This window comes from Mycteria americana, chromosome Z (assembly GCF_035582795.1).
Source record: "Mycteria americana isolate JAX WOST 10 ecotype Jacksonville Zoo and Gardens chromosome Z, USCA_MyAme_1.0, whole genome shotgun sequence".
Lineage (NCBI taxonomy): Eukaryota > Metazoa > Chordata > Aves > Ciconiiformes > Ciconiidae > Mycteria > Mycteria americana.
Window position 1 is genome coordinate 68,878,503 of NC_134396.1, and position 11,786 is coordinate 68,890,288.

Below are 11,786 nucleotides of genomic sequence, written 5' to 3' on the forward strand. Positions count from 1 at the left end.
CGGCGAGCGGCGGGAGAGGGCACAGGCCCCGGCAGGCCGCAGCGCGCCCGCCCTGCCCGCGGAGGGGCCGGGGCCGAGGGAGGCCGCTCCTGCCGCCGCAGCGTTCAGTTTCCGCTTCCCGACATGGCTGCCCAGGGCCGGGCCCGGCCCCGCCGCTGTTACCGCCTCATCCCGGCCCCGTCGCAGCGGGGGCGCCGCCGAGGAGAGCCCCCGGCCCGGCCCCGCCGCCGCCCCGCGGGGACGGCGCCCTACCGGGAGCCCCCGGCGCCGCGGCCACTTACTGAGCTCGTCCTGGGCGGCCGCGGCGGCCGCAGCCATGTTGTCAGCTGGGGAGGGAGGGGAGGCGGCGAGAGACGCACCGCAGCCGCCCGGCCCCGGCCGCTCCCCGCCTCCCGCCCCTCTCCTCCGCCGACGGCTCGGCACAGGCACAGGCACCGGGCCGGCTCCCTCCTCCTCCTCCTCCTCCTCCTCCTCTTCCTCCGCCGCCGCTCGCTCGCTCGCTCGCTCGCTCGCTCCCTCCTCCTCCTCCTCCTCCTCCTCCTCTCTGCGGCTCTCCCCGACGCCAACCGCCGCGAGGGACGGCGGGGCCCGGCGGCGCCCGCCCTCCCGTCACCGCCGTTTTATATTTAGAAAGAGCTGAGCCATCGTCCCCGCCGCCCGCCCCCGCCGCGCACACGCACCGGCCCGCCGGCGCCGCTCGGGCGGGGGGCTGTACCGGCCACCTCCCGCCCGCGGCTCCCGCTGGGTCCCAAGGAGAGGGGCGGCGGGGGGCAGCGGACCGACCTGAGTCCGCGCTGACCTCCATGACGGCCGCGGCGCGGTCCGCGCTCTCGACAGAGGCGGAGGAGGGAAACGGCCCGCGGAGCGCGGGCGGCGCAGCTGCGCCCCCTCTCGGCGGTCGGTGCCGCCGCAGCCCGCGGGCGGCGAGCCCCGCCCACAGCCTGGCACAGCCCCGCCCAGGCCCTGGCACAGCCCCGCCCACAGCCTGGCACAGCCCGCCCGGGCCCTGGCACAGCCCCGGCCGCAGCCCCGGGCCCGGCCGGCAGCAAGCCGCTCGGCAGCCCTCCTCACCCGCCTCCTCGGCTGCGGCTGCCTCGGCCCGAGGCCTCCGTGCCGGTGCTGGCAGCAGCAGGCACAGCTGCTGGGCACCGCCTCCTCCTAGCACCTTCCCTGGCACCTCCGTCTCCCGTGCTGAGGTGGCCGTGTGACAAACACGTATTTGGGAAGATTTTTTTTTTTTTAAAGTTCAATACCATTGCTGCTGAGCCATTGTATTCCACAGTCATTAACTAAGGGGAGAAGGCTGCGTTGCAGAACACCTCACGTGCTGGTTTGGGCTCGCTAAGGCTGCAGCAGAAAGGCGTGACCGCCATGCAGCGCGCCCGTGCCACGTGTGATCTCGGTAAGGAGGATGCTGGCCAGGCGCTAAGACAAGACGCCCTGGGAGCGTAAGGACAGCAGGCAGGGTGGCACCCATTTGCCAGCGTTTTTAACGCTGCCTGCGGACGTCACGGGGTCAGCTGGTGACCTCTCCCTGCAGCTCCAGAGCCAGTTCTTCTTGGCAGAAGCGAACCCCAGGCACCACAGTGTCAAAGAACTAGCTTCCTTCTCCACCCAAAAAAAAAAAGGAGACAAAACTGGCTGTGGACAATTTTTGCTTTATTTGCTATAAGCTCAAGATCTGAGGAGTTGAATGTTGGCCTCCAACGCTGAGAGGCTGGACTCTAATGAGCTGCAAAGAAGTGGAATTTTTTTGAGGAAGCAGTTTTGGGAGTCATCCATCTCTCAAGGAAATGATAAACATTTATTAATGCAAACAGGACACAGGGGAGGCCAGAAGGATAAGCTGCATACTCATTTCTAGCAGAACAGCATGTGTTCTCTGATGAGCTGAGTATTTTTGTGGCAGGTATTTCCAGAACCAAGCATAAATCTGATTTTCGTGGGAAAGGTCCAATGTCGAGGTAATGTTCCTGCCAGTCGTGCCGAAGCAGAGACGTACTCCCCGCTTCCAAAACAAGTCTTTGGGTAAAAGAGACCCCGGAAGGCAGACCTGCTGTAGCAGCTGTGCGGGCCAAATGTCCATTTTAAAGGATTTTAACACTTTTTCCTTCGCCACCGTCGCCGGGGGCAGCTGCACGTACATCAGACAACGGCAGCAGGAGGAGCGTTCCCCCACATACCTCCCGCGGGGTGCGTGTGGTACGTGGGTAGGGGGAAGCGTCGCGGGGCTGCCACCTCAGTCACATCGATCCAACACAAAACAGGCCGCCGAACCCGAACTCCGCGAGAGCGCGCTGAAATCCAACGCGAGTCCGCGGAGCCCCTCAAACCATCCTTCCCTGGGAGGAAGAACGAGCGGACACAGGCTGGAGGCACTCAGGAGGAAGGCTGGCACGTCAACCCCGGGCTCTATCGCGACCGCCTTTCTGTCGCCGCGCCGCCCCGGGCCCGGCGGCCGCGCGGACGAGCGGGGACCCCGCCGCCGCGCGCGGAGGCCGCGTCCTCCCCGCCGGCCCCGCCCCCCCGGCGGCGCGCAGGCGCCTGCGCACGGCGCGGGCCCCGGCGGCGGCGGCGGCGGCAGCAGCAGCAGCGAGATGGCGGCGGGCGGCGGCGCTGGGCCGGGCCGGCGGTGGGTGCTGTGCCTGTGGCTGTGCGCGGCGCTGCTGCCGCGGGCGGCGCGGGGCCTGACGGAGGGCCTGTACTGCGGGCGGCGCGTGTGCTACGAGGTGCTGGGCGTCAGCCGGCAGGCCAGCAAGGCGGAGATCGCCCGCGCCTACCGGCAGCTGGCCCGCAAGTACCATCCCGACCGTTACCGCGGGGAGCCGGCCGCGCCGGGCGGCGGCGGCCCGCAGGCGGCGCACGAGAAGTTCCTCCTCATCGCTACCGCCTACGAGACCCTCAAGGTGAGAGAGCGGGAACGCCGCCGCGGCCGGAGCCGCTCCGGTAAGAGACAGCGCGGGGGGCCGGCGGAGGGGGCCGCCCCGGGGGGCCGTGCGGGGGGCCGCGGCGGGCCGGGGAGCGGGGCGGGCGGGCGGGCAGGGCGCCCTGCCCCGCATCGCGTCTGCCCGTGCTGCCGCTTCCCTCGGCGGTCTCGGTTTGGGGAACGGAGGCGGCGTCCAGGCGGGTAGGTGCGGGGCCGTCCGGGGTACCGCTCCCCTCCTCGCGTTTGTCGGTGCCCGAGTTGCCCGTCTTTGCACATGGGCAGCTGGCTCGTTCAGCGCCGGCAGCGAGATTAAGCTATGGCGTGTTGCGAGAAGAGAAGTCGTGGCTTTAAAAGACGCCGAAGGGTACAGAATCCCCACCAGATTTTGCTCGACGGCTGCGACTCGTCTGCTGCATCTGTCTCTGAGGCGGACATCAAAGAGACGCGGCTTAAACATCGGGATTCTGCCCGGCTCCGGCCGTGCACACCTGGCAGGTGCCTTTTCCCCGGGGGAGGATCGGAACCTCTGGGGTTTGAGCTGCTGTGCGTCGCGGCAGGCTCTGCAGCACCCGTTCTGCATTGCTTTGTGTGGGCTCCACCGGCTTGCTTCCCACCAGCAGTCAGGGAGGGGAGAAAACCCTTAAAAAACCTTCTTCAGTAGCCAGTCCAAGAGTGCAGGGAGAGCATACAGTTCTCTTGAAGATCCCTTGGTGTTTAGAATTTGTTCTCTTGAAAATCCCTTTGTACTGAGAGTGAACCGACTGGGCTTTATCTTAGGGGTATACCTTTAAACGAAAAAGTAACGGTGACTCGAGCAGCATATGGGATCGGTAAGGGGGCTTGTCACGGCAAAATATGTGTGGCTTGGCAAAGACGCAACTCGGGAACGGAAGAAAGAAACCTGTAAGTGTTTTAAGGCTGCGAGGGAGAAAAAACGAAACTTTTTTGGGAGTAGGAAACGAATGCAGTTGAGGCTGACAAATTGAATTTCTTGTCTCTTACTTACATGGGTGAAAATGAGAAAAACTCTGAGAAAATGAGAACAATGAGGTTTTGAAACAGCCTTCCATTGGACAGATTCCACAGCCCTGGAAGCTAATTCTAAAAGATTTGTAAAACAATATCTTAATAGGTTCTTCATCTGAAAATCTTTTTCTGAGCGATATTTATCAACTCTAGTCCATTTAGATTTCCCATTCTGAAGTTAAAAATGCTTATTATGTGGATTTCAGTCGCCTGTCTTCATTTCAGTATTAAATGTTTTCATGCAGTGTGTGCTTGTGCATTTAAGACCACATATGTCAGATGTGTGGGGGCAGATAAGTGTGAGAACCAATTAATTGCGAACATGAGAAAAGGACCAAAGATTTTTCCTTCGTGCTTCATACTCGGTTGGGTATTGCAAATGTTATAGCAGCGTGGTCATTAAAGAGATGTAAAACACAGCTATAACAGAGTAAGTGAAAACACGAGTCTGAACCTATGTGTGTTTTTCGTCTCGTCCTGCAGGATGAAGAAACACGTAAAGATTATGACTACATGTTGGATCATCCTGAAGAGTATTATAGGCATTATTATCACTACTACAGCAGGAGATTGGCACCTAAAGTGGATGTCAGAATAGTGATTCTGGTTACGGTGTGTGCCATCTCCGTGTTTCAGGTAAAATTTCATGTTTACGTGACACTGCTCAGTGAGTTTCTGAACGGGAAGAGAAGTATCTGCAGCTCTCATAACATGCCAGGTATTCAGCTGTGTCAGTGAGGAGGCCCATTTCTATCTGCTGTGGTAAACTTCTGTGTGGTGTCCATAACAAATCTGAAGTCAGGCTGTACTGGGCAAATTTTTGACTGCCCTTGGTAGCTTGGAAAAAGGTAGAGATTAGCTTCTTTTAATGCTAGGATATTTCATAGAGACAAGAGCAGCTTTTCTAAAGAAGTTACTTAGTTCTTCACGGCAGGCTGAGAATAGCCTGTTCCTGAGCACAGGCAGGACTAGTGCTCCAAAAAAGCGTGTGTCAGTGTGTCAAGTTGCACAAGTAATTTTTTAAAAAACAGACTAATTGCAAACCAAATTGAAGACTCAATTCAGAAGGTAGGACTAAATATGAGGAGTTTACTAATGTGTGAATCTTACATTGCAGCGTATTTTAAACACCACAGTGAAGCCAGGAGAAAAGTGAATTCAGTTCAGCAAAGTTTGCTCTGAAGGTGGTAGTTCCAAGGTCAAGAAAACAGCCTGTGCTTTAGACAAGAAAACTTGTGCTGTTGCTGACAGATATTTAAGCGGAAGAAGGTGCATAACTCTTTTTCTTTAGAATCTATTAGATTACTGGTTCAAAATGTCATTAAAAATACCCAAAAAGTTTAAGAGATGAAGATAGAGCTTATTCTGTGGTGCAGATAGCTCTCTTTTTAGTGGGATATTGGAAGTTAAAACAAAAATATGTTGATCAGAATCTGAGAGCTTGGAATAATAAATTCCAATGGCATATGCAGCCAAATACGTAATTTCTCTTCAGACTTACTTCCAATGGCAGAGTTTCATTTCACCTCTTATTTTGGCTTCACTTTCCTGCAGTCCAGCTGCCAGATGATTGCAAATTCAGTGTAAACATCTGTGTAAACTGATTTGCCTCTCTCTTGCTTTCTGTTGTTTCTGCTTCTTGAGCCTCCTGAAGGTTGTATAATTTGTACGTCTGCCCTTTGTCTTGGTGAATGGTCTGAAATGCTGCTTTTTTAAAAAAGTTGCCCCAATAGGACATGTTCATCCCAGGCACTATATTTCTGGTCTGTTGTTTGGGTTTGGGTTTTTTTCACCATTGAAATTCAGAGGGTAGCTAGAGATTAGAGGGGGACATTGAATCTTGTGAAGTCAATCCTGTCAGACTAATAAGATTTTCACATACTTAATCCATGTTTAATTAACTACTTTAAATGGGTAACAATTTTATAATGAAATGTTCATATACCAGCTACTTTATTTATAAATCCAAGGGGGCTTCTGAGAATGGCCAGCACAGCCTAGCATTAAGCTTCAGGACATTACCATCTTCTCATGAACAAAACCAATCTGAACAGTGTCTGCTTGTCCTTCCTCATCACTGTATGTTGCTGTGAGATATACATCCATACCTCTGTTTTCCAGGTGCCTTACTAAGTTTGGAGGAATAATTATAGCTTCTATAATACTGCAGAAGAAATACTGTTACCTTCAGTTTTTACCCTTGCTGTAACGTGATTGTGGTTAAAGGTGTATGACAGCATTATTTTTTTTCCTGGCAAACTTCCAAATAGGAATGTGTCTGTATAAAAACATGTTTTTTACTTTTACTGTTCTTCAATTACAGTTCTTCAGCTGGTGGAGTAGTTACAATGAAGCTATCAACTACCTAGCTACAGTGCCAAAATACCGCATACAAGCTACTGAGATTGCCAGGCAACAAGGTTTACTCAACAAGACTAAAGAAAAAGGCAAGAACAGGCGGTCTAAAGAAGAAATTCGTGAAGAAGAGGAAGAAATCATCAAAGACATTATTAAAAATAAAATAGATATAAAAGGCGGTTATCAGAAGCCCAAGATATATGATATCCTTCTGTTTCAGATCCTTCTTGCTCCTTTTTACTTGTGCAAATACATAGTTTGGTACTGTTGGTGGATTTATTGTTTCACTATTAAAGGGCAAGAGTATGGTGTGGAAGAGAAGCTGTATATCATACGAAGGTACATGAAAATGTCTCAGTCTCAGTTTGACAGCCTAGAAGATCATCAAAAAGAGACCTTTCTTGAACGGCAACTGTGGATACGAGAAAACTATGAGGTGGGTAGCTCTGGTGGAAAAGCTAATGTTAGTTTCCAGCGCTCCCAAAGTAAGAACAGCTATTTTGTGAAGGTGCTTGGGATGGGGCTGTGTGAAGCATTGCTTCAATTTTAGCTATTGCTTTCTAAATTGAAAATTGTTAGAAAACACACTGAGTGCTTGTCTTTGACTTCTTATGCTCATGGACTGGTAAGACAAAGGCTCCTGACCACGCCCATGGATATAGGAAGGGATTTGCTCAGTCAGGGGACATCCACCTGTGATTGTTAGGGAATCTACACACACAAGATTTAGTTGAATCTGATGAAAGGCTTTCTTATAACAATGCAGTATGACAAAGTTATTACAGTAGGTTGAAGACTGTTCTCCAAACAGTAATAATTTGTAATAAGGATTACCTGGATCATCTGAAACTCCTATTTCATCAGTCTTCTAAGCCATTCATTCCTAGCCCTTTTTTTAAACTGTCCCGTGATAGTTCTTTGGCGTTCAGTGAGTCACGGACTGTTCTTGCTGTGCTATATACCTATTCAAGTAAAGATGGTATATGAAATACCATTGGGCACAACTGCTACTCTTGCCATGAATAGCCAGTTACTAAATAGTCAATATGTAATCTTTTTATTTTAAGATTTCTGTGAGAGCAGTGAAAGAACATTAGCCACAGCATGGAATTGCAGTCCAGAATGACTTGGGATGCTGGGGGGTGGCAGATTGACAAAACACTTTTATTGTTCCACAGAAGCCCATCTGTGGGCCATCTGGGTGGGAGGTTTCTAGAAGAGAAACTGAGAATGCGAACTTGGCCTGCTTAAGGGGAGGAGGAGATGTTGCTGCTGCTCTGCATACACTGGGAAAAGAAATGGGATGGTGGCAGAACTGCCTTTGCTGCTGGCAGGGCACCAAAGATAAGAGAATGCGTCTTCAACAGTAGGCAGGGGTGGATTAATCTAGAAACTGGAAGAGGAAAATAGTGAAATTGATGCTAATACAAGGAAAGGGTTAGCCGACAGTTACATATACATGTTGAATTATGATGGGTTTGCTAGAAAACAATCTGCAAGTCCAAAGATCAAGTAATGTTACTAGTCAAAGCAGGTGTTATATGGAAAAAGTAAGATAGGATGGATGTCCTGTTGTTGTAGAGAAAAAATGACATGGCTTGGGATCTGTCCTGTTTCTGACTAGTAATGTTTTGGTCACTGAATATGAAAGAGCTGTATTTGCCAGAAGTGAAGTCTGTTTAGCCCGAAGTCATCTCCTGTGGTGGCCAGCAGTTGATTTTTAGTGAAGAATACATTAAAGTTGCACCTATATAGCAATATTTATCCAGTATAATTTGCAGCTTTGGGACTTCCTGAAAAGGAAATGGTGTCTTTGTAGGTAATTACTTCAGTTAGTTTTTCTTTAATAAACTTATCTAGTCACTCCTTGAATGCATTAGAATTTTCAGTGTCTGCTGTGCCATCTGGTCATGAGTTCAGGAATATGTGTACAAAATGTTTTTTTTTAAGCCACCCAGACACCTGCTCGCTCTTGTATTATTGGAAATGGAGAATAATCGTGCTTTATTCTCTTTTCTTGTGCTACCTGTGCTTCTGTGTACCACTACTATATCCTTACTGGAAACTTAGTCATGTCTTTTCTACGCTGAAAAATATGCTTAGGTGTTTCTCCCCAAAAGCTTCTCTGTTCTTTGATCATTGGAGATGCCTATCTGCTTATTGTTCAGTTTTCCAGTGTCCTTTTAGGATGGGAAAGACCAAGAATTGAATATACAGGTATATCATAGAGCTCAACAATATTTTTTCTTTCGTCTCTGTTCCTTTCCTAAAAATTCTTAAAACCTGTATGATTACTGAACATTGAGCTGGTGTATTTATAAAGCCATCCATAATATTTTTAGAATCTTGTTCATGCATAGCAGAACCTTAAATTTAATTCCCTTCCGGGAAGAAGTCAGATGACGCTGAGATGACATAAACCTCTATGCTGTTGTCGTGGTTTGGCCCCAGTCGGCAACCAAGCACCACGCAGCTGCTCACTCACCCTCCCCCCCGGTGGGATGGGGGAGAGAATCGGAAGAGCAAAAATAAGAAAACTCGTGGGCTGAGATAAGAACAGTTTAATAATTGAAATCAAATACAATAATAATAATAAATTGTAATTAAAAGGAAAACAACGAGAGAGAGAGGAACCAAACGCAAGGAAAAAAAAAACAAGTGATGCAACTGCTCACCACCTGCCAACCAACTCCCAGCCTGTCCCCAGGCAGCAATTGCTGCCCCCCAGCCAGCTCCCCCAGTTTCTATACTGAGCATGACATCATATGGTATGGAATAGCCCTTTGAGCAGTTTGGCTGTGCCCCCTCCCAGCTTCTTGTGCACCTGGCAGAGCAGGGGAAGCTGAAAAGTCCTTGACTTAGTATAAGCACCACTTAGCAACAACTAAAATATCAGTGTGCTATCACATTATTCGCAGGCTAAATCCAAAACACAGCACTATAGCAGCTACTAGGAAGAAAATGAACCCTATCCCAGCTGAAACCAGGACAGGTGTTGGGATTTACACTGGCTGTATGAACATAAAATGCCTTCCAGAATAAAAATGCAGATACTGTTGATTTTTTTTTAGATACTTGACTTTGCTGATAATTGTGGATTTCATTACAATGACACCATTTCTTGACAGAACGTAACTACTTATCATTTGGTGCTGCCAATACTTAATGCAGAGATATTAACTTAGTTGAGAAATTTAATTAGGAATAAAAAGTTCCATAGCAGTATTCTATCTAGAAAATTACTTTGAAATGGGAAAACAGCTAAAGTGAGGAGCTGAACAACTGCATTGAACAGTATGTGTGCTGAGAAGGGACTCAAAATTTAGCTTTCTGAGCATTAGCAGTTCTTTACTGGAAATTTTATTTTGCTAAATGCATGAACATCTAGTTCTTTAGCAAAAAAAGTTTTGAGCTTGCGGCACTGCCTTACAAGGGGGTGGTTCTGCTATCAGCAAAAATGCAAAGCATCTCACCTACAGCCAGTAGGCTCCTTGGCTGAAAAGGTACCCCTACACTTTATATTGGTCAAGGTCTGCTTCAGTGTTGCAGTTGAGCCTTCTGTGAAAACAATAAGCTGGCAAATGGTTGAACTTAAAAATGCTTACACCCTCCTTGAGGTTCACTTAAGCTGTTTCTTCAACCTTATTACTTTTCTCTGTCTGTCAGGTCTATAAAAGAGAACAAGAGGAGGAGTTAAAGAAGAAGATGGCCCTGGATCCCCGATGGAAGAGGTATCGGAGGTGGATGAAAAATGAAGGACCCGGAAGACTGACTTTTATTGATGATTGAAAGTTGCTGAACAAAACGTGTGCTAATGTTGAAAGTGATTTGCAAAACTTTTCACTACATCATTCAGAGTTTTGTCTGCTGTGGCTCAGCAGTGATCTAAAACTCAGGAATTATTAAATCAGGCTGAAAAATAATACAGGTTTACCATTTTTATAAGTCAGACCTATTAAACAGGCTCAGCTCAATGTATATATGCCATTTACTTGGGGATCTCAGTGTGGAATTCATTATTCCAGACAATGTATTTTCTCTACATATTTCATATTCATGATCAATGAAACTGTAACTTTAGTCTTTCTGAAGTTCTAGATCAGTCCTTTAAAGTCCTATTTTTCCTTTTTAAACTGAAGGGTTCCTGCAAATGGACACTGGAAATGCTTATAAAGGATTCTGAAGCAAGGGCCATTTTCTGTTTTCCTCTCTCTTTCCCCCTACTTTTCAATCTAATTTCTAAGATGCCAAATTGTTTTTTGCTGTAGACAATATGGGGATTATACCGGACTTCTTTTGCTATTCCTGCTCCAGTTGGAAATTAATTTTATTCTTTGTGGGAATAAATGATGCATGATTGATCATCATCGTGATGCAAAGAAGCCTTAATTCTTTGTTGTACAGAGTGATTCATGAAATAGTATGCTTAGGTCTTTTTGGATTTTCATCTTGTATGTTGGATTGTACCTGCTTGTTCAGAACAAGTATACCGGTGAATATTAGTCTACTAAATGTGACATTTCTTTCACCAAAGTATTGATAAAAGGGAAAATGACCCTTTTTTTAAAAAGGGCAATTTTGATGCCTTATGTAAATAAAAGTTTATATGATATACATGCTGAATTTGTTTTAAATTCTAAATCTAAAGTATTCTTTATGTTTATCTCTTCTGATCAGACCTCAGAGTACTTAGAATAAATAATGCACAACAGCATGCTGTGGTTTCCTCTGTAACTCAGCCCAGGTCAGAGTTTCGATGATTTGCTGGTAAAAGGGATTCTGTTACCATATTTCTGTACAGGAATTTTACTGGGGAAGGGGCAGGTGGGGAGCATAGCCAGATCGGCCTTGTCCTGTTGTTTATCACGTCTGTAAAAGCAAGTTCCTCAGAAGTGTTTCTGCTGAAAATGGTGCTAGGTTAGCTGGATCCCATGGAGATTGGTTCTGGGAGAGAAGCTCTTGAACTTGCTACTCCTGCCAAAGCCCATAATAGCTAAAAGTTTTAAAATGCTTATTGATTAATTTTTGCAGCAAGATGTTTCTGATTCTGCAAGGGTGACCTGTCCTCATTCTTTGAGGAAGAGTTTCTGTTCTCTATGTCTCTTTTGCTAGTTTAGCTTTCCCTAGTTCTTGGAATGTTGTCTCAGTTCTCTGTTTAAAATAATACATATTCAGAAGCATGTTAGAAGTATTATACTAAATGGCTAACTTCTGTATGCATTAGTAAAATCAAGGAGGAACTGCTAGATTTGTCCTTCATCTCTGCTGCATGTGGTGTAGCTATAAACTTAATTCACTTCGTATTTAATGGTCAGTTCAAATCTAAAACTTGTTAAAGTATCTAGAATAAGCTGTGGCTTGCTTTCATGAAGTAATCTGAGGGACACTGTGGTGGTGTGGCAGGGACACCGCAAAGATGTTCATGAAGTGAGAGACCTTCACAGCTTGGGTGTATTGCTGCTTCATCCCCCAAAAC

The 11,786-nt window shown here is 47.9% G+C and overlaps 2 protein-coding genes across 3 annotated transcripts in view; one reads left to right on the forward strand and one right to left on the reverse strand.

Moving 5' to 3' along the window:
- Positions 1–898, reverse strand: part of ECPAS (Ecm29 proteasome adaptor and scaffold) — a 62,773-nt gene extending 61,875 nt beyond the window's left edge. Inside the window, exon 1 of one of the 2 annotated variants that reach the window (XM_075488695.1) lies at positions 784–898. In XM_075488695.1, the coding sequence (XP_075344810.1) occupies positions 784–805 (22 nt within the window). In that variant the 5' untranslated portion in view covers positions 806–898. Of the gene's footprint in view, positions 1–281; positions 433–783 lie in introns of those variants that run through there. The other variant, XM_075488694.1, reaches the window with a different exon arrangement.
- Positions 899–2,572: 1,674 nt separating this feature from the next.
- On the forward strand, positions 2,573–10,924 carry DNAJC25 (DnaJ heat shock protein family (Hsp40) member C25). The gene is made up of 4 exons (XM_075526381.1): positions 2,573–2,906; positions 4,436–4,588; positions 6,276–6,746; positions 9,977–10,924. The coding sequence occupies exons 1-4, from the start codon at positions 2,598–2,600 to the stop codon at positions 10,097–10,099; spliced, it is 1,056 nt and encodes a 351-aa protein (XP_075382496.1). The 5' UTR covers positions 2,573–2,597; the 3' UTR covers positions 10,100–10,924.
- The last annotated feature ends 862 nt before the right edge of the window (positions 10,925–11,786 follow it).